Raw genomic sequence first — 22,411 nt, 5'->3', positions numbered from 1 at the left:
GGGCTCGTCCGGGATTTGAACCCGGGACCTCTCGCACCCTAAGCGAGAATCATACCCCTAGACCAACGAGCCGGTGGGCACATTTTCGTGTCGTCTGTGTGAGCGTCATATGAAGAAGGTGCCAGTGCTTTTCAGGTGAGTACCTGTGTTTATGACATGTAGTAGAGTGGTCCTGAGTCTGTCTGTAGTGTTAATTCCTTTCCCACCCGCACTCTGTGAAGACCCGCCTTCCTCTGCCTCTGATTGGCTCTGACCCTGATACTCTTCTTCACAGAATGTAGGTCAGGGAAAAATAAGTCACGTGAACGTCCTGTACTCCTCGCCGAGCACCATTACAACCGTAAAACATACCGGTAACTTAAAGTGAAGAGAACTATTCATTGTTTTTACTGCAGTGTCTGTTACACCTGTCCCTCGCCCTGAAAGGCTCAGACCCGAGCGGCGGCGGAGGTAACCGCTCCACCACCTGTCACCCCCGGCGACATTTTGTGGTAGGTGTCTGACAAGCACCACTCAAAGCACATCATGCTCAGATTAAAAGAAACTTCCGGTTAAGTGTTTTACCATCTTTCAAACTATTAAATCTTTCAAATTAGCGCTGAAACTAACTATTACTTTCATTATGGCGGACACGCAAAACAAATAGTTATTTTTTTCATTAACCTTTATTGAACATGTTCATGTACAATGCTGAGGACGAAATAAATCAAATAAAACAACACAATTGTATTTAGACATGAATACAATCCACTCATTTGTTCTTATCAGTGCAGGATCTAACAGAGTAAACAACGGGACTTTAGCTGGTGAATTTACATTCGTGTATATGAAATGTAACAGTTTCACAATCTGCTAAATTTTTGTGATAATCCTAAAATGAGTGATATGATTGTTTTTCAAGCTGTCTGAACCAAACTGTGGGCTATTCAACAAAACCAACAACTCAGTTAAAATAAACTGATCTGCTGAAACAACTCACAGTCTTTTAAAGAGATGAAAAAAAAAAGAAAAACAGTTTCAGGTTCACAGTGCAGAGATAATACAATACATCGTTGAGTGTAATACAGGATACAATGTGTGCAAATATGTTGGAAATGTTTGTAAAAAAAAAAAAAAGAAAGAAGAAGAAATAAACAGAGTCAGCCTGAATGTCAGAGAGATGACTCAGTGACACATGACTGAGCAGTGACACCCATAAGGAACCATTGCTCCAAATCCAGAAAGCCTGAGGAGAAAATGCCAAACAGAGCTTGTTGATGTTCCTGATTGGTCCACTAGGGTTCAGGGTTGTACCTCTATGAAATCGGCCTGTGAGATCTTTTTGAGCCCATTTCGTTAAGATACCTGCACACTCACAGACTGAACAGCCCTGACAGACTAAAGCCAAATAGTCATAACAGACATATGACAACAAGTCATTCTCAATACCCTTCTGATTCACAAGTGACATAACTGTATTTGTAGAGGGTCACCTCCAGCACGCTGATATTCATAAGCCATTGTTGATCCTGCCGCAGTGGATGATGACATTTAAGCATTTAACGGTACATGAAGAAATCTGTTGCTAAGAAATTACTCTTTTTATTCTGTGAGTTACCACAATAAAATACAGAGAAAATAAACTTCAATTTCTGTTTCTGTTTAGTTCTCTCTCTCTCTCTCTGTCGCACTCTCTCTTTCTCTCTCTCTCTCTCTCTCTCTCTCTCTCTCTCTGTCTCTTTTGAACCACAACAAACATGATTTATGAGCAAGTACCTGTAAACAGACAGCATCTTGTAATCTGAGACTGCAGTTCATGGACTGGAACAATTTCCCAATCAAATTGGGAAACTGTTTAAAAAAAAAATCAGTGTCCATTGGGCATCCAGCCCTAAGTGTGCCTGACAGACTGTCACTGACTGTCGTTGCAGCATTGTGACTGATTCACATGTCAGCCGGGGGAAAACCAAAATCATAAAAACATAAAACACATACAGAAAGCTGGAAAGACGATTACTTAATCAGGGACCCAGAGTAGGTTACTCGTATTAGATTTAAGCCGCACACTGTAAGATATTGTTATTAGATTGCTGTTATCGAAAGTAATTCTGCAGTTTTGTGATTATATTGTTATTATTTCATTTTTGAATTTTAGATACAAATAAAACAGAAAGCGAAAGGCACAGATTTTGTGTCTAGCTCAGTGGACTCCAAACTCAAGTACTATTTTTTATCTACCTGCTGTAATTTAAACCATGCCAATTTATTGAAACAACCTGAATCCATATTTTTAGTGAAACTCCCTTTATGATGCCTACACCTGAACACCATCACAGATAGATTAAGATGTCTGTTTTTGATAGACAACATACAGAATACCAGGCACTGATATGTGACAAGAAGCTCGTGATGGGTTAAAATCCCCCAGATGCTACCTGTAAGAGCCAAATGTAAAAGAGAAACATTATGAAACATGTCTGTCTTGTTTGTAATTTAGCGGAATTCCCCTCAGCAGTCCTGATTTAGTTTCGATTTTCATTACCATCTGTGCTGCGACAGGTCACTCCTCTGGCAGCAATGTAAACATGGATACTTATGGAGTGTTCTGAGGAAACCTGCAGCTGCCCGAGAGAGTCCATCTTTACATTCTCAGTGAAATAAATTCTAACAGATAAAAACATCAAGTGTGTTTAGTTAGAAAGCAGCATCTCAACCATTGTTCCAGTGTATATCATTGTCATACTCATTCAGTGAGCTCTGTATTATGGATAGTAAAAGTTTAGCCAGACTATATACATAATACACACGTATACAAAATAAATATAGATATATTTATATAATATGTGATAACATATCTGAATACTTGACCCACTGTGGGTGTCAATAACACCACAGCTTGGCTTTACATATATGTAAACACACAAGGAGTGCCAGGAGCAAACTAATGTTTATGACGACTAAAAAGCAAAATGAAATATACAACAACATGAGAAACACCCGAAGAGATTAGGGCAAACGGACACGGAGGGAAAGAACTAAAGTAAAGAATGTGAGAGAAGAAAAAAGTAACAAAATAACAGACAGTGGGAAGAAGAAACCAATAGAGAAAGCAGGGGGACTGAGATTCTCCGATATTCCTCTAAACTGTTGGATTTAACTGTATCCCTCCTGTTGTGGGGTGATGATGTCATATTAACTTATTATTGGCATTATACACAAAGAAAACAATCATTTTTCTGCAGTCTCAGGCAGGCGTTGAATGTGGGATGTCAGGGAGTTTCCACAAAGCTTCCTGGGTCCATGAGGAACCAAACCTCTTTGGCCACATTCTACCTAGTAACAGTGTGATGGAAATTTCTGTTTGGCTGGTGCTGTGATGTGGGCTGGCTTAGAGCGCTTGACAAGGCTCTGCTCTCCACACTTTCACTTTAGTTAAGGTCTCTGAAGGAGGTGGCAACGCACGTCTTTTTGAGCTCCTGTGAAACAAAGGAGAGATCAAACATGAATATCGCACTCTGTGTTGCTGTGATGGTCGCTGTCTGTCTTTCAGTGGACGCCAAAGTCAGTAAGTACTGTTTTATTTAATCTAGCAGCTGTAACTTAAAAACTTGGTATTTTACTGAAGAGTAGAGAGAGAGACCATATCTTTATTAATACTTCCTTTAATGATGGCAACACATAAACCACAACACAGATAAAATAAGATGTATGTTTTTGATAGACAATATACAGTCTGTGTACAATGTACAATCTGTTTAAAAAAATAAAAACAGGCTCGTGTACGAGTAGATGTGAGAGTAGATATGGGCTTTGTGAGAGTCATATGCAAAAGAGAAACAGAATAAAAGATGTCCGTCTTGTTTTTTTCTATCGGTTGAATTCCCCTAAACAGTCTGATTTAGTTTCGATTTCCAGTAATACCAACTCTGCTGTGACAGCACCCTCCTCTGGCATCAGTGCGGTAAACATGGATGCTTGAGGGTGTTTTTAGGAAACCTGCATCTGCCTGAACTCCAGAGAGTCAATCTCCAAATTCTCAGTGAAATAAATCCATGCAAGATAAAAAAAAAACACAACATGTGTTTTGTTAGGAAGGAACATCTTAACCATTGCTCCATTACTCAGTCACTTAAGGGTAAATCAAGGGGAGCGTCACCTCGGTTGCGATTGGGTTTCATTTTTATTTTTATCATTTTATCTTGTGAGTTCACTTAGTTTATGTTCAGACAAGTGTGTAAAAAGCAGCTGTTCCACCACAAGCCTCCAGAACAGCTTCAGTTGTTAATAGGCTTTGATTGAGGTGACTTTGGAGTTTTTTCCTTCCAGGAAGTTGCGTTTGGTAAAATAGCACTCCATGTGGTTCATGGTCATTTGACATTCATTTCTCTTTCTCCATGCTGCCTTCAGGTCCACCCAAAGTTCAGGTGTACAGCCGTAACCCCGGAGAGTATGGGGCGAAGAACACCCTGATCTGCCACGTGAGTAACTTCCACCCCCCTGACATCTCCATCGAGCTGATGAAGGATGGAGTGGAGCTCCCCGACGCCAAGCAGACAGACCTGGCCTTCAAACAGGACTGGCACTTCCATCTGACCAAGAACGTGGAGTTCACACCCAATGACGGACAGAAGTACAGCTGCAGGGTCACTCATAGCGGGAAGGTGAACGAGTACGCCTGGGGTGAGTTGAGATCAGCCAAGGAACCGACACACTGGACAGAAAAATAAAACTGTATCAGCATGTGATACACAGTAAAGTAGGCAATAAAAAGAGATAATCGGAAGAAATAAATCGACTGACATTTCTGATAAACATACATTTATCAGGGCTGAAATGTTGAGTGAAGAATTTTTCAATGTTTCATCAATAGAGAATAAAAATAGAGAAAGGAAAAGTTCCTTCCTCCTTCCTTGTAGGTTTGCAGCAAAATAGACAATTATAGACATCACATGTCAAATCATTAGCCTTGATAAACAAGACAATCAAAGGACATGTAAAACATGTTAATGCACATAAAGAAAAGATTCAGTGGTAAATGCAAATTCTGGCTCACCAGCTTTTATGAGATGGATAAAAACTTATATATTCTTTTTCTTTTTTGTTTTACAGAGCCAAACATGTAACTGTCAACAAAGGCCGGCTTTGGTAAGTTCATTTCTTTATCGTACAGTGACGCTACACCAGGAATGTCTCATTTGATTGCCACGTAAGATGTTGATTTGTTGTTGTCTGCTGTATAATGTTTTGATGTGTTTTTTCTCCTCCTAGAGATTTTGGCCTCAGCTATGGCAGCCTTTTGTTCTTCACATCTCCAATCAACAAGATCACAATTTCTCAACTTTTCTCTACACAAAGTCAACTATCAATAGCATATTAGAGGTGAATGTAAATGTTCAGTTACTATCTTAATATGAGAGAACTCAAGGGCTGCAGGTCATTTAGTCTTTTTTTTTTTAATTTAGCAGTGTGCTAAAGTGTGATTACTTGCAACTTATTTTTCATCTTTGGCTACTGGAAATTGTGTGTATATAAAGCTGAAGTAATGAAATCCCCCTTGTTTATTCAGAGTGTAATATTTGTTTCTATTCACACTTTCATCTATTCATCACTTCAACTTTTTCATACCTAAATAATGCATTCATATAGTAACTGGTAGGGCTAATAATACATGAATTAGGTGTTCTTCATGGAATCTATGGAAGTGTATTCCACAATTTGTAATTTAAGACATTTGTAAATTCCCTGTTCTAAATAAAAATGTCTTAAAATATATTGTATTGTGTTCATTTTTTAAACAAACCTCTACAACTTATTTACTATAGGGATATTGATCAATCTGTTACCTTAATGGCTTCATGAAGTAGAAAATGGTAACACTTACCATATCAACTGAAGTCAGTCAACCAAAACAGAAATGTAATGTATGACATATATGTCACACATATGTACATATTCTGAATATATAAGTTAATATAAAATATATTAGGTACCCACAGTAACATGTCTATATATACTTATATTAAAAATATCTCTGATTAAATTTTATATGGTATAACATGCTGCCAACGTAAATGTTGATGATATATATTTAATTTATGCAAGTTCATTAAAACAAAATACATATAAAAATTCTATATGCTTATATATGTTTTTCTTAATAATTTCTCATTGATTTTAAACATGTCTGTCTTCACATTCTGCGAAAGTCGTTTCAGACTTTTGGACCCTACTGTATATTATATGAACATATATTAACAGGCTTTGGGATGGATATATATTTATGTAACATGTCTACAATATAAGCATACATACATAAACATACATATTTGTATGGGATTTACATATGTACAATACATGAAATTGTTACTATTTTATTTTAATAATAACCTATAAGGTTATATATATATATGATGTGACGTTATGTTTTTATTTTATATGTACATAAATTTCATAAAAGAATTTTCAATATATGTATGAATATTATTTTTGCATATGGGAATGTAATGTGTAAACATTTATGACATGAGACGCCAAGATTTTACCCTTCACTCCTGCATTTCATATACATTGTGCTTCACTGGGTGGTCTAATGCTGATTCCTTAAACAGTATATAAGATGTTCATTTCTGCTCCATGTGAAAATTGTTGTGAAAACTACTATTCCAGGGCATTTGAAATTGTTCCTTGAGTTAAACTTGATTAATAAAAGCATGTAGGCTAAGCAACTCTCTCTGGATGTCAGCTGATGGCAATAACAATATCCCAGAAAGCAAAATGAAACTTCAGGGCCAACATACGCCTGGGTCCTCGATCTTGGCCCACATCTGGTCCATATACTTCCACATCTGGGCAGATTCCCGCTGTTGCCCCCTGTTATTAGCTGACAGCCAGAAGACTTTGTGTGTGTGTGTGTGTGTGTGTGTGTGTGTGTGTGTGTGTACTGGTCCAGATGTGGAGTAGCATCTGACAGTCATGGTGTATATGGGCCAGATTAGGGCAGTGGAACCAGGGGTATACTGGGCCAGAAGAAAACAAGCATATGGGCCCAATTTATCTATCTATCTATCTATCTATCTATCTATCTATCTATCTATCTATCTATCTATCTATCTATCTATCTATCTATCTATTTTAACTTTTCTTTTTAAATCACAACGTTTTGAAAATACCATTAGTATTTTTATTAGATTCTGTAGTGTTATTATTTTGATATACAGTCTATGGTATTTGTGTGTGTGAAGACTGTAACATTGGCGTTAATAGTTTTAATAAACCTCAAACATTATGGACTGGGCTTTGTAAACTCGCAGCCGGAAGCCCGATTAAAACTGCGCAACGCTGACCAACATGTCGGACTGATTTTTACCTAGCAACAGCTACTCTTGATTTTTCTACTGGTGGACTCAGTGGAGATATAATCTCTCAGGGAGGCATTTATGTATTTCAACCGATTTCAACAAGCGTATGCAGGAACTCGTTCTGGTGGGCGGGGCTAGCAGACGTGTACCGTGGCCTCCTGATTCGCCTCACAGCGTCAAACACCGCCCAGCGTCTCGTCGTGTACCAGGAAATAATCCTGACAACAACGCAACAGAACTTTACTTTCGCTTTGGACCGCGGGGACATTTTAACGTATTATTTGAACAAAGATATAATAACTGTTCTACTACGTTGCCGTCTGAAGGAGAAACCATGGAGACAACTGTTTACGCAGTTTGTGTTGGTCTGCTGTGCCTCATCGCCACTTCAACGGCCAAACATTGTAAGTAATTTACTGTAAATATATGTAGCGATATATTTGCAAATGGCGGTGTCACGGAGCGTCGTGAAATGTCAGGTTTCAGACCTTACAACAGGTTTACCGTTCACAATTTGAACAAATACCGCAAGAAATAGTTCTCCTAAAATTAAAGTTAAAACTTCGATTAGTAAACATTTGTTTTTTAGGGTTTTATTTTGCCACGTTTAAATTTTAACATCATGAAATACAGCCTCAAGCATAACATACGGTATACTTCAGCATATAGTAGCTGCCTTCACTCAGAACATAGGAAGGAAGTAAAAAATAAAAACACACAAACAAATGATCCTCTTGTCTTGGCAATCTATATTAATAAATAAACAAGTGTTTAGAAGAAAAGAGAAAAAATGTACAGAAACTGCATTGCTTGTACTGAAGTTAGTCACTCACTTGACCGTCTGTTAAATCTTAATCCTTAACATAATAAAGGGCCTCCCTATATTCTTAAATATATGTTTCTTAGCATTTAATATGTAGGATATCCTTTCTAATGGAAGGCTTGATAACATCTGTCTTATCCTTTGTGTAGCACTTGGTCTGTGAATTCTTTTATGCATTCTGCGCATATTTGGCATAAAGCAAACTGAGGTTTTAGATGCTGGTTCCCTTTTACTGTAGTTATGTTTCTCTGGATATAAACCCAACAGAAAGGTTTAATTAGTAAACATTTGCTGATGTTAAAGGTTAATTTAATGTCTGGGTGATAATACTATAGCAAGAGAAGAGTGTGTACGAGTGAAATCCTCATTAGTTTTGCCACCACTCTTCATGTTTCCATCAAATCACTTCTTTATATGTGTCTAAGGTTTTTCTTTCTCTCTGCAGCTCCACCTCAGGTCCAGGTGTACAGCCGTTCACCAGGGTTATACGGCAAACCCAACACCCTGATCTGTCATGTGACTGGCTTCCACCCACCAGAAATCACCATTGAGCTGCTCAAGAATGACAAAGTGATTCCTGAAGCCGGGCAGACTGACCTGGCCTTCGAGGAGAGCTGGAGCTACCATCTGACCAAACATGTGCCCTTCACCCCAAGCAAAGACGAGCGCTATGCCTGCAAAGTGACTCACTTGGGGAAAATGAAACAATACATTTGGGGTATGTGTCCGTCTCTGCCTTTGTAATATTGACATTTTTAATATATTAAGTACAGCATCGCTACATTGGGTTGTACAAGGTTTACAAAGTGTAATTATTTAGAATAATAAGAAAAAAGACTATAAATATTACATATACATTACTACACTATACAACATTACATTACACACCCACATTACTATACATACCTAGACACAGCACAGCATTTCTCCTGTTACTATTCCTCCTTTGTGAATCTGATCCACTTTAAGTTTCATTTAGTTTCTATTTGTATTTCTTCTTTATATACTTGTAATAATTTTTTTTTTTTTTTACTTATTTCTTGTGCTGCTTCAACACCTCAATTTCTCCTCTGGGGATCATTTAAAGCTTATCTGACCTTATGTGGTTAACTTTAACCAAACTAATCGGAAAGGAATCTATTAAAGGATTGGATGTTTACTGTATCACACAATTTGTGATCATTTTTTCTTTTTAATTCAGTTAATTACAGTAATAGCACACAACATTTATATGTAAGCTACTATTAACAATAATGATAATAACTATTTATTTTTTACAGCACAGGTTGTATAGTTTTTCATATATATAAAACAAACACATGAGACACACTCGTCCATTTTTCTGTCCCACAAAAAAAAAAGAAATCTTGATTTATTTGATCATTTTCAGATTTAAACCTCTAATTAAACAAACAGATCTACATGGACATGAACTGGGACATGATTCTGAGTTTTTCATTTAATTACGCAGCACACAACACAAATACATTACATTAATAGCTCATAATGTTTTTATTTTATCTGGAACGCTCCTCAATTACAGTCCTGCGGTGTGGTGCTAGAAAGAGCAGCTTGTCAACATGTTTGTTTTCTTTTCCCTCTCTACAGAACCAGATATGTAGGTTCCTTGCTCCACCCTGCTTCAGGTATGTACCATTCTCACTGTCAGTGTCATCTTTCAAATCATTAAACCGATAATCTGTGCAGTACATGTCCGAGTGACTCCACACTTCTTATATTCTTTGTTTGACAACCACAGGTCTGCTCAGGCTCAACATGACGATGAAGAAGATTGGAACGTTTCGTCCAGTTTTGAGTTTAAGCTTCAGCAAATGAGAGAAAAACAGCACTTAATCCAGCTGTGTGTTTCTGTATCAGAAATTCCAAATGGCAGTAAACCTCCATGACATAGTTTGCTGTGAAAAGGGCCGAATCACTCCAGAACTCACAGCAGCAAGCCTTAAATGACAATGGCACAATAAATGCAAATGTTTTTTCTCCCTGTTTTCCTCTCTCTCTTGCTTTATCTGTAACTGCCGGCTCGTATCATACACAATCAAAGAGATTTACAAATATGAGCTCATTCACTTTAACAGTCATGATTTGACCTCTTCTGGCAAAAAGATGTTTAAAATATCAAAATCAATTTAATACATTCATGCTTTATTATTAGAATATTAAGTCCTAATGACTAACATGTCAGCAAACACATCCAGTAGAAACATAACTGTGTATATGACATTTACCGTAGTAAAGTAGTAATGTCAACAACACGATAGTATCCCTAAAAACAAGCATGATTTTAACATTGGATGAAGCGTTATGTAACTGAGCTACATGTGTATGTCGAGCAGAGCCGCTGATGTGGGTGTAAAAAATTGTGTAAATACTTTCTTCTCTCTGTGTTAGTCTGTTATTGTGCAACGAGGCAGAAACAGCTTTGTAATTCTCAAAAATAATGTGCAAGAACAAAATGTTAAGCTAGGTTTTAGTCCCCTTGATGCAGTGGATTTCAGCATGTGCTGTTAGACACAATGGTTAATGGCTGAACAGGAAGTGACCTGTCAGCTGTGAACTTGTGGCTGCCCACAAAAAAAAACAAAGTAGCACAAATCTTGTCATTTTGGAGAATCATTTGATTTAATATTCATGTGAAAAATGTTGCTTCATGGAGCTTTTTGATAACTTTTTTAATGATTAATTTTAATTTAATTTTCACTGTCATCTAATCTAATCTATGCCAAGTGCTAAATGCTAAGATACATAAATAGTTTTTTAAGCACTGTTTTATCTTATAGAATATCAAGAGTGGATTAAGATTTTTATTTTCCTGTTAAGATTTATTTTACAGAATGACTTGAGCACTTTCTTGTGCTGTTTGTGAAGGAGATAAGTTCAGCATAAAAACTATGAGGACTATGACTCATATTGATTTTAAATGTATTTTACAATATTGTTGGGTAATTAAAGAGTTGGTGACTCTGAAAGTGATGATGTGTCTGTCTGTCTGTTGTCATCAGAGGACGGAGTTTCACTGGGTGAATCTCAAAATGTCCTCTGTTCACTTTATTATGTTCGGAGTCATAAAACACTCCACAGTCAGGAGCTGGGAGGGGCTATGGTATAATTATTGTAGCTGCCTTTTAGAGTTTATAACGCAGGTCCAAAGTTTTTTTATATGTCTGTTTTAAAACAACATTGAACATTACATTCAGGGAATCTCTTACTAATATGATTTCAATGGAGGATAAAATCCATACTCCTCATGTTTTGAGAGAAGATAATTCCAAAATTCAGCTTAATTTATGTCAGACTTCATCTACTTACAATACCTCCTGACAGTAATGGTCCCTCCTGTCTGTACTGAACACAAAGAGATTCTTATTGGGGACAAAGTCCACGTCCTCCACAGCAAATATAAAACTTCATCTGCCAAAATATTTGGTGGCCCAGGGGTGCGAGACACAACAACAACACAGAAAACAACATGACTGGACAGAACCCAATTCAGATTGTTCAGAATTAAACCCCAGCAATGTGCTGACTGGCTATGGATGTGTAAAGGGAGTACTGGGCCAATTTTAAACTGACCGGATACACTTTGAACAGATGGAATGAGATATTGAAACCATAAGGGGGCGTTCAAATGAAAGCCATTCATGTGATGTCATTCATGATAACATGAAGATATCACATTCAGGATTCACTGATAACAGCACAGGTAGAGGTGGAACCAAATGCAGACACTAAGTCGGGTTGATTTAGTGATTCGCTTCATAAGGCAAAAACAACTTTACAGCCACACTGTAAAATGTGACAAGTTGATCTTAAAGAATCCAGGAAACTGATTGCCTTAATAAATGTAACTTTACATCCACTCGTAAAGTTTACTTGAAATTTAGTTGTTTACTTCATTTTATGAAGTTGTTCCAACCTAAAAATGGCAACTAAAGTTAATTTTCTCTCTTTACTGTAATAAAAGGTCAACAGGGAAAAAAAAAAGTCTGGGGACATCTTGTGGGCGGAAGGAGAATTGCAGGTGTGAAGGGGGAGGACATGGTCTGAGCTGTGAGAGGTGACATTAAACAGATCTTGGGGGAAAAAAGGCAGATCATCACAAAATGCTCCTTTTTTTTTGTCTTACATCTTTTCCTCCCACATAGCTGATTTATGATTTATAAAACATTATAAATCTTAATAGAAACTGATGACTCTGCTATTGCTGGATGGTATTTAGGAATGACACTGTTGTTTTTCATGGGATGCTGGATGCAAGTGATAGTGGGTAATGTTGTTTTTCCTGTTTGACCTCATGATGGCGCTGTTGTCTCACTCTTATAAAGAATAAATGCAGCCACACTGATGAAGAAGCATATTCTTTACAACCTTGTCGTCATGGTAACATGATGGTGAAGCATTGTGTTTGATATTGACGGGTTTTGATGGCACCAGCTCTGCGGATGAAGATGCGCATGATGGCACTGATGATGAGGAGCTTGTTTTGGAGCCGTTCATGAAGCAGAACATTTAGGAGCACAACTGAAGCTTCACTGTGAAGGGTACAAACAGTAAAAATACAGTTAGCAGTCAAAAGAGAAGCTAGAACTGATGGAGACCCTGATGCTGGCACTGACATGTAAGCTGTTGTAGAGATTTCTGGGGAAAAAAGTAAAGAAGATCCACGACTTCCAAATCTGCCTTGTGATATGCTGTGTTTTCTGTTTTGTTGTTGTGTATGATTTCCTGTTTTCTGTCCGTGTAAATTACTGTCTTTGAGCTGCAGCATAGTAACAACTTTTATACCAAGCAGTAAAACTTCAGCAACATGCCCTTTAAGTAAACACCTACCCCTTACCTCTGGCCCAGCGAATAAAAGCCTGTCAGGTAGATACAGGAAGTGGAGCCATGGAATCCAGATGTGGCTGAAACTGAACTTCAGTGATGACTCGAGTTCACTTTTGCGAGTGGATTTGTCATGCTAGCGTGTGTCCATGTAATAGATAGATGGAGTTTGAGTAACCTCCCTCGGTTGCGGTGATGTTGTGAGTCTGTGTGTGTTGACTCACTGGATGATGACTTCATAGGTCTTCACGCGCATGAGAGGAGGGCGGGAGTTTCCGTATTTGAGCAACGGTTGTAGGTGTCCCGTTTTGTTATTTTGGCCCAATGTCTCTCTGCGAGGACGGCTGTTCAGATGGACTCCTCCACCTTCCTCTACGATGTCCCCCCGCTTCTCCTGGAGAGCTTCTGTCGGATCATGGACAGCGGGAGCGACGGTCTGGGATGGCGCGGACTAGGTGAGCGAGTGCTGTTGTTACGACTGACTTTAACCTGAGAGTTAGAGTCGAAGACTTTTAACACTTGACTGGTGGCTTGTGTTATATTTGTCTGTTGGATTAAAAAAAAAAAACAAAAAAAAAACGGTGGAATTTTAAATAAATAAGATCTATACAACAATTAAAATACACTTTTATCAGATCAATGAAGATTTGTAGAAGTTAAAAACAAAATCAAATACTGTTAAAGCTCCTTAAATAACAAGGTAGTATAATAACACATTTAAAAAATCTGAAGAAAATGAAACACAAGTAATTGATGAAATATTATTGAGGATTTAGTTTTTGAAGTCAAAGTACCTTCCCTCACAAATGATCCCAAGAATCATAAAATAGAGGTAAAAAGCACAACAACAACAGCAGTATGAAAATGCAGATTTTAAAACAGATGAAGTGCAAGAATCAAAGATTAAATAAAGATGGAGGAGCAGCATAAAATTAATGAATGGATGCCTGTCCTTATTTTCATGTACACACTGTTCCTCTGAGTTTGATTCATCTTCATGTCCACCACCTTTCCCTGGCCTCCAGCTGTCCGAATCGCCCCCAGCTTCTTAGAAGTCCGCATGTTGGAGCGCTTGGAGGCAGCAGGTCGGAGTCCCACCTGGGAGCTGCTGTGGTCCTGGGCCCAGCAGAATTCAAGAGTGCGGGACCTGCTCAAGGTGCTGCAGGACATGGGCCACCACAGGGCCCTGCAGCTCTTCCAGAGTCCAGCTCAAGGCCAGTTGCAAACGATTCAAGGCAAGTGCAAACTCCAACAAGTGTAATGATGACTGTAATGACTCTTTGTTCACTTAGTTAAATGCAGAGCAAATCAGAGGGTGATGGTTATTTTTGGATAAACATGTGGCTGTGGGGTAGTTAGTTAGTAGTAAGCGTGGGCCAATATTCAGTCATATTGACTATCGCCATATACAATTTTTTTTCATAATATAATAATTATTATTCTTTTGTTTTGCAGTTCTGCACTGCTGCCAACTCCAGCCCTTATTTCTTTGCTTTGGTTATTGTACAGGAGAAAGATGAAATAGAATGATGAAACTATATATTATAAAATCACCTGGAAAATAAAATACAATAATATAATTATGTATTAGTAAAAAAAAAAAAAAAAAAAACAACCAAAAAATAAAATACAACAGTATAATAATGGATCAAACAGGTTCTATTAGTGTTGACAGCTGCAGTGTGTTTGTCAGACAACGTCACAGTTATAAAATCAGGATTTGCCCATAGGTGGTCCAGACATATACTAGGTTCTGACCTGGTCTTGTTAAAAGAAGGGTTGAACCAATTTCTATTTTTTTTATATATAAAATATCTGCACATCTCACATCTCTGTGTGGAATTAACTGGGATGAACATGTGGGGATCTTGAGGCTGTAATTGCATGTGAATTTCTATCCACAAGTGGGAACAGTCATGTATCAACATTTTTATTTTAGCTTTTGCAGATTTTAATTTGATTCTTCTTGAAGGTTTTGTGTTGTAAAAAAAAAAAAAATAATAAATGAACTTTTACATTTCTTGAAATGATTCTTATGTAAGTGGGTCAGTGAAACTAGTCGAAGCAGCGTCAAAGCACTGGTCTGCTCCCACCAGTAAGATTGGAAAAAACTTACAGATAACCATGATATGTGTCTCTTGATGGCTAACCACTGCCAGAAAGTTGATGTTGAGCCTATTGGCTTTACTGTACACAAAGTCTCACAATCAACAAGTTACATGAAGTAGACCATAAAGCCATTGGTGGTACAGTTAAGGTCAAAAGATAGAAAATGGCTTTAAAGTGATTTAAAGTGAAGATTTAAAGTGCAGCAGCTGCCTGAGAGTTTGACTTCAGGGGAAACACACTTCCTTGTAACTTGTTTGTAATGAAGCTTGTTGAAGTCAAAGTTTATTGTAGTTCTCTTTGTACACAGTGGCAAGTGAAGTTCACATATATGTTTTCAACTTACTCCAACAGGAGTAATTGGGGTTAATTGTTGTTAATGCAGGATTGCAAACAGCTGTGAGACTGGATGAGTAGGTATGTGGAGAGTGTTGGAGGGAAATTATATTACTGACGAAATAAAAAAACCCTTTGTTGCTTCCTCTTTGTGGTGCATGCCTGATGTCAGCAAACCACATTGATGCGCATTTAACTTTTTAATATTTGGACAATGTCTCTATTTCAGAGTCAAAGTCACCCCCCAAGCATCAACACACAGAGCGTGAAACTAAAGTGAATAAGAATAAGGAATCCCCCCAAGAAGAGGAGCTTTCTTCGAGTCCTGGTAAGTGAAGGGAAGATTATAATGGAGACCTAATGAATTCTTGTTACCCTACCGTAAGGTGTAATTTTAGTGGAATTCCCCTTTCCACGAAGGTTGAACTTTGACTGACCACGTGTGATTTTCAGCACATATGTGTGAGGCAGTGTGACGTCACATCTGTCTGTCTGTCTGTCTGTCTGTCTCTCTGTCTGTCTGTCTGTCTGTCTGTGTATTTCAGTGTCCACCGGAGAAAACCAGCCATCCGTTATCACCTTCCAAGACATCAGGGATGGAACCCGAGGTTTCCACCATGAAATGAGAATTGCAGAGGGACATTTTTCTGATATCTACAGAGCATGGATAGGAAATAAAACCTTTGCAGTCAAGCTTTTTAAACAGGTGATTATTGACTCTCTTAAAGGAACAGTGACATTTTGGGAAATAGACTTTTCTTAATTAAGTTCGTAATTTTTCACAGTAAATCTGAATATCTGGGGTGTAAGGCTAATTCAAATGTATTCCTCATCCATCATTCTCCAGGTCAATAATGTGTCCTGGAAGAAGCTGTGGGATATCTTCACTAAAGAAATGGAAGTTCATCATTTGTACGTACAAACCCTCACTCTCAAAATACCTTTTCCAAGTGTGTCTGATAGTGTTTTCAATATTTAATGTGCTGACATGTTCCAGATATCAACATCCGAACATCGCAGACTTGTTGGGCTGTTTTTCTGACGAGGGCCACTACTGTCTGCTCTATCCTTACCTCCCCACTGGATCGCTTTCCCACAGACTACACCATCAGGTAGGATTCGCAATGACTTGCTGCAGTTGTCTGTCCATTATGAAGTCATTGTGAAAGGACTTCCTGTTTGTGATTCAATCACCAAGCCAGAAAATCTAACAGGAAGTTCACATGCGATCAGCGGTTTTGCTTTTCTAAAACTTTGCAGAACTTAGAGGTTTTTATTATGAAAATTCAAACAAAGAAGAATAAAAATAGAACAAGTTTACAATGACGAAAAAACCAGCCAAGTTTTACTGTGTATTTTCTATCTTCTGGGACAAATCTGGACTCAACCACACCTGTTTGGTGGATGCATGACATCTTTTTTTTGTGCGTCATTTAAAGCAACATTATGCAGCTGAATAACAGCTTCAACATCATCTTGTAACCGTGAGAATGGCACCTCTTTCTTTCCCACTCTGCGCCCTGACCGCCTGCTCTTGCACTGTATTATTTGGGTTCAGCAGATACGATCAAGAGTATGTAACACTTTACAGCACCATATCACACAACTATGGCTCTTCAGCTTGCTATAAGGAGAAGCTAGCTTCTCAGCGTGGCAGAGGCTAGCTCCTAGCATCTACATGTTGGCACACAACTGCTGCGGGTTCAGATGTTTTCAGTCAGTCCGATTAGCTGAATGCTAATTTGTCATGAGTAGACAGCGTGATTGCTGATTTGTGTTTGTTGTCTGAGCGATTGATAGGCTTCGTTTTCTGTATATGAGCTGTTAGCTTCCAGGGGAAGGCTACGCTGCCTCCTGTACCTTTGACCTGGGTTGTGAAGTGCTGTGCTAGTCCTTATGTCATGCTTGTCTGTGAAGGCTTTCACATCCATTTTGCCCAGTTAATTTAGCTACTGTAGCTGTTTAAAAGCAGATTTTTGTGTCATAGTTAAAGTGGTATGTTGTCACTGTACAGGACGGAGAGCATCCTCTGACTTGGCAGGAGCGTCTCACAATCATCAAGGGAGTTGCGAAAGCTTTGCATCACCTCCATACGGCCCAGCCCTGCCCAGTGATCTGTGGCAACATCTCCAGGTACAAGCCACTAAACACACACTCACTTCACACTCTGGAGACACTCTGTGACTCTGCTCTGAGAAGCTTGTCCAAGTCTGAGATTACATTCCCATTCACTTGATATACCTTATATGTGGTATACATATATTACCCTGTTATATTGGTTTTAAAGGGTCATACCACATGGCTTCATCATTGTTGGCTTTGGGACCTCCACTGTTAGTTGCCTTCTCTTCCGTCAGTGTTGTCTCTTTGCTGTCTGCGGCGTTCAGAGAGTGACACAATGTCTTTTAATGGCTTCTCCTCACAGTGCTAACATACTGTTGGACGACGCCCTGCAGCCCAAGCTGTCTAACTTTGGGTTGGCTCGTCTACGTCCTCATTCAGCCAATCAGAACTGCACCATCACTCTCGACACGAGTTTCCACAGCAACCTGGGATACCTCCCTGAGGAGTACATCCGAGATGGCAAGCTTTCCTTCAGCCTGGACGTCTACAGCTTTGGAATGGTGATTGTATGAGATCATATATGCCAAGCTAGACTTTCTCTATTCGGTGTATCAGCTGGGTGTTTCATCGGTAGGTTGTAAAAGTTTACAGCAGGAAAAATTACAGCAACAGCAAAACAAAAGCAAAGATAGTTTCACTCTCTTTTAACTCTGTTTTTGGTCTCCACCAGTTCCAGAGGGAAATATCTGGCTCTGGAGCAGCTTAACGCTCTGCTATTTTTCACCAGCTAGTCTCTGACTATGTGTGTGTGCTGTGCTCAGGAGGTTGTGTGTAGTGTGATTTTAGGGAAGTGAGTGTGAATCATAAGTAAAGTTTATGTTAAAACCAAAACAAGAAGTTGAAATATTCTGATGCCCTCCATAGAGCTGAGGAGAACTGCGGTGAGTCTGGTGATAACTCTCTGAGGGACACCTTTCACTTTACATGCTTTCAATATAAGAATATGAATTTAGCAACTTCCCTATATGAAATATATGTATATATACTGTATAATTGAAAAAACACATATGTAAAAATTATATATGAAACCTATTAGAAGTTGGAACAATTTCATATATTGGCATATATATGTACCCAATACAAATATATATATGTTTATGTATATATGCTTATATTTTAGACAAACATAAATATATATCCATCCCATAGCCGGTCAGTATATGTTGATGTTATATACAGAAGGGTCTTAAAGTCTAAGACCACTTCCCCTGAATGTCAATAAGAATATAATAATATTAATTAATTAATAAGAAAAACATAAGCATATAGAATTCATATATGTATGTTGTTTTAATAATCTTGCATATGTAAATTAAATGTATTGTTAACATACAGTATATGGTTGCAAAATTCATCATATAGATATTTTAATATATGTACATACATGTCATAAACGTATATCTTCATATATCCACAGCATGTATATAACACATGATGATAATATAGGTGGCATATTTGGCAACATCACTCTGGAGAGTAGTAGAGGGGGGGTATTAAAGCACCCATTTCCCCTGTTTTTGGGTGTAAATGATTGATAGGGACCAACATCTTTGTAACCGGTTCTATTGAGCAATAACGGCATACCCAGAACAGATGCTGCAATGTAATCACATGGTGCCTTTGTACATCCACTAAAAGTGTTTGTTGTCCCACTGCCTCGCTCACATTGTTATTATAAGTGTCTGACAACATTATGGACAGGATTCCTGCAGAGATCAACCATTTTTAGGAGGAAGTTCCTCTTTGTTTAACCAGGAACAACCTCTATATCGGTCTGTTCAAAACTGCCAGACTCCATTGACAAAAACCAATCATTTGACCTCACAGAAGTTGCTGGTTTACTGCTACTCAATCAGTGAGTTTGTTTGTGTCTTTTATTTAAGTAAAAGTATTAGACAAAGAAAAAACATGGGGAAGTTAGGCCCATGGAGTTCTCCTTAAAACAGCAGAAATTACAAGCAGCAAATAGAGTTATGAAATATGTGCTGTATATACTGTTTATACAGTTTATACAGCACATATTTCCTAATAGTTTAAATGTTACTGTGCTGAAAACAGGACTATGATTTCTAATGGAAACATTATTCATGCATTGCCACTAATCCCAGTTTGCTTGATCTCAGGTGATAATGGAAACAGTAACAGGACGGAAGGTCATAGAGGATGGACCTAAACAAACACTGCTGGTGAGTTCAACACTGAAGTAGCAATAGTAACTTCACTTTTTATGAAGCCCTTATCTATATGCTATATGACAATGTCACACAGATCAACCAAGAAAATGAGAACACATTTGTAATCTATCGTTGTCAGTATAACCGCCCTGTAAGAAATCCTGCCTCTATGAATCATTATCAGTTTTCTGTGAGACTGTGCCCGATTCGGGCTGATTCAGGTCTGTGGTCACTTTTATCTGGTTACATTATCTGGATAATGATATTCTGATTATAAGCCTTTGCATTTATACCAAGTATTAATAAGCATCCAGTCGCACTTAGACACATTCTCTGTGCATTTACAGCTGCATCAATGTGTTTTCCATTTATCTGGGAACAACATCCAGGATATGGCATCAAATAACCCCGATTTAAAATAATTATATTGAAGTTTCCTACTGTTATGATCACATACATAGTTTCCTGCATTATGGCTGCTTACAGCAGCTCATTTAATGGTTTATGTATGTGTTATACTTACCAAACATGTCCTCTCTCGGTCCCTCTCTGTCTCTGTGTGTCTCTTTCCTCTCTCAGAGGAATTTGCTCGTCTCTGAGGTGGAGGACAGCGGTGGTGTGGACTCTTGTCTGCAGTTTTTGGACAAGGCGGCCGGTCGGTGGCCGACCGCCTTGGCCCTCAGCCTACTGACTCTGGCCTTGGACTGCACTGCGAGCCGCCACCGCCACAGACCGAGCATGGAGAATGTGAGCGTTAATAGTTCATTCTGGACTTTGAGGATCAGCATCTGTAATAAAATATTTATATAGTTTTTCTCAATTGTCTTCAGGTACTTCGGACACTGAGCCAGCTGCTTCCTCCGCCCACGTGCCCGCTTGCAGATCAACCCCACAGCCTGGATGATGGGGCCGCTGTGAATGCCCAGCAGAGCCCCTCATCCTCCTCCCTCCCTGTGGAGCACGATGAGCAGCACAGCCTCCCTGGGGCTCCAGGACAGGCAGGGCCCTGTGAGTGCAGCCAGTCGGAGGTGACGTACCTGAGTGACAGCGTGGGATCTCGGGTTGAGGCAGCGGTGGACCTGTACGGCAGCTGGCCTGTACAGTGCAGCTGCCCGGCCGAGCCCGGTGGTCTGGCCTGCGAGGACTGCAGGGCCAACGGGTACACGCCCTACCACACAGAGAGTCCTCAGAGTAAGTCGTCGTAAGATACTCAGTCCCTCACTACAGAGGGGAGAGCAGATGTCCTCCTCCCCAAACCTGCATATCACACTTGACCATCTAAAATGTATCAGATGGGTGAGTCAACTTTACCAGGTGCCTCCTAGAGCTCAGGAAAAACCCAAAATACTTTACCCAACAAGAATTTTCCTTTTTGGTCTGTGTCAGCACTTTCACTTTCACTTTTGGAGACAGTCAACAAACATTTACAGCATGTTTGATAATGATTTAAAGACACGTTGATCCTCTAACTGCATTGGGGTTACAGTGATCTCCGCTCAACTGTCCCATCTCAGCCAAATCAGACATCGCTCTGTCTAATTATGTCTCCATGCCGGCGACAGCCAGAGCTGGATTCTGGGTTGTCCATCCGTCAGTCACGTTTTTGTGAACCTACCTTTAGACATGTTAGCATTTGATTGGCTGAAAGGGTGGGGACTATCTGTGCACTTACTGCACAGACACAGAGGAAGTGAGAGCGGATCAGTGAGCTGACAACTGTCAGTCATCAGTGTCAGTTCAGACCTCACCCATGGGAGAAAATGTATTATTTCAGATGACTCCATGTCCTCTGAGCTTTTTCACCAACCAGAGCGTCGTAATAGGTAGTTAACGAACCATTGAGCAGCCGCAGTGATTTTAAATGAAAACCTGCTAACTAGCTAATGTCACCAGCCTTTCATCATATGACTGTTAATACTGATGCATCACTGGATTAGCAGCATTTTACTGCTGGAGCTGAGCAAGGTGGAGCAAGGAGAAAATGGAAAGTGCAGCACTGGTAGAGCTACTGAAAATAAACATGTTGATGTTGCAATGGATGCATGTTGGATGCAAAAATATTATTTGTTTTTTTCTCTTTTCAGTTAAGAACTCATTTCCCAACGTTAGAATTTGGTGGTCAAAGGTCAAAGGTCACTGTGACCCACAAGACATGTTATTTGGCCATAACTCGCAAATTCATCCACTAATTATGACACAATGTGACACAAATGTCTAATAGGATAAAAATGATGAAGTGATGACATTTCGTATCCAAAAGGTCAAAGGTCAACCTCACTGTGACATCATACTGTTCTATAAAAACACTTCTGGCCATTATTCAGCACTGTAACTCAGGAAGCAGAGAGGTGGTAATTCTGTTTCTATGATAATGATGTAATATGATGTGTTTAAATCAGATCGGCTGATCTCACTAAACCTCCTTGTTAAGGGGGACATACATAAAAATAAATCACTGCAATCACTGACATTTTTATTTATTACATGTGGAATATATTGTGTGTATGCTGGCCTGATAAAACTCACGAGCTGTTGCGTTGTGTGTGTTTCAGCTGACCTCAGTGTGGTGGAGAACGAAGCCAAGGAGAGGCTGAGGAACAAACTGAGTCTTTATGACAGAGGGCTGATTCACACAGAGGAACTGTTCTCTGAGGCAGGACTGCAGTAAA

The 22,411-nt window shown here is 39.0% G+C and overlaps 3 protein-coding genes and 1 non-coding gene across 4 annotated transcripts; 3 read left to right on the top strand and 1 right to left on the bottom strand.

Annotated features, from left to right (window-relative positions):
* trnap-agg (transfer RNA proline (anticodon AGG)) lies at positions 1-72 on the bottom strand. The gene has a single exon. It is a non-coding gene; the product is annotated as a tRNA-Pro (tRNA).
* Positions 73-3,411: 3,339 nt separating this feature from the next.
* Positions 3,412-5,749, top strand: LOC111657547 (beta-2-microglobulin-like). The gene is made up of 4 exons (XM_023409758.2): positions 3,412-3,544; positions 4,387-4,659; positions 5,089-5,124; positions 5,248-5,749. Exons 1-3 carry the CDS (start codon positions 3,481-3,483, stop codon positions 5,100-5,102), a joined length of 351 nt encoding a protein of 116 aa, XP_023265526.1. The 5' UTR covers positions 3,412-3,480; the 3' UTR covers positions 5,103-5,124; positions 5,248-5,749.
* A 1,796-nt stretch (positions 5,750-7,545) lies between these two features.
* LOC111657558 (beta-2-microglobulin-like) lies at positions 7,546-11,151 on the top strand. Its single transcript, XM_023409769.2, has 4 exons — positions 7,546-7,741; positions 8,606-8,878; positions 9,769-9,806; positions 9,920-11,151. Exons 1-3 carry the CDS (start codon positions 7,672-7,674, stop codon positions 9,780-9,782), a joined length of 357 nt encoding a protein of 118 aa, XP_023265537.1. The 5' UTR covers positions 7,546-7,671; the 3' UTR covers positions 9,783-9,806; positions 9,920-11,151.
* A 1,861-nt stretch (positions 11,152-13,012) lies between these two features.
* irak3 (interleukin-1 receptor-associated kinase 3) lies at positions 13,013-22,410 on the top strand. Its single transcript, XM_023409761.2, has 12 exons — positions 13,013-13,457; positions 14,028-14,237; positions 15,674-15,772; positions 15,990-16,150; positions 16,292-16,356; positions 16,442-16,556; positions 17,459-17,577; positions 17,870-18,068; positions 19,692-19,754; positions 20,322-20,489; positions 20,573-20,933; positions 22,295-22,410. Exons 1-12 carry the CDS (start codon positions 13,355-13,357, stop codon positions 22,408-22,410), a joined length of 1,779 nt encoding a protein of 592 aa, XP_023265529.1. The 5' UTR covers positions 13,013-13,354.
* The last annotated feature ends 1 nt before the right edge of the window (position 22,411 follows it).

Source organism: Seriola lalandi, unplaced genomic scaffold, assembly GCF_002814215.2.
Source record: "Seriola lalandi dorsalis isolate HSWRI2012SDOR001 ecotype SW California unplaced genomic scaffold, Sedor1 jcf7180002054407, whole genome shotgun sequence".
NCBI lineage: Eukaryota > Metazoa > Chordata > Actinopteri > Carangiformes > Carangidae > Seriola > Seriola lalandi.
The sequence above is the reverse complement of the archived record's forward strand: the minus strand, read 5'-3'. Positions and strand labels throughout refer to the sequence as shown.

Coding starts and splice junctions, on each gene's coding strand:
- LOC111657558 (XM_023409769.2), top strand. CDS start 7,672: ATGGAGACAACTGTTTACGCAGTTTGTGTTGGTCTGCTGTGCCTCATC. Junction 7,742..8,605: donor CACTTCAACGGCCAAACATT/GTAAGTAATTTA, acceptor TTCTCTCTGCAG/CTCCACCTCAGGTCCAGGTG.
- LOC111657547 (XM_023409758.2), top strand. CDS start 3,481: ATGAATATCGCACTCTGTGTTGCTGTGATGGTCGCTGTCTGTCTTTCA. Junction 3,545..4,386: donor TTCAGTGGACGCCAAAGTCA/GTAAGTACTGTT, acceptor TGCTGCCTTCAG/GTCCACCCAAAGTTCAGGTG.
- irak3 (XM_023409761.2), top strand. CDS start 13,355: ATGGACTCCTCCACCTTCCTCTACGATGTCCCCCCGCTTCTCCTGGAG. Junction 14,238..15,673: donor CCAGTTGCAAACGATTCAAG/GCAAGTGCAAAC, acceptor TCTCTATTTCAG/AGTCAAAGTCACCCCCCAAG. Junction 17,578..17,869: donor ATCTGTGGCAACATCTCCAG/GTACAAGCCACT, acceptor TTCTCCTCACAG/TGCTAACATACTGTTGGACG.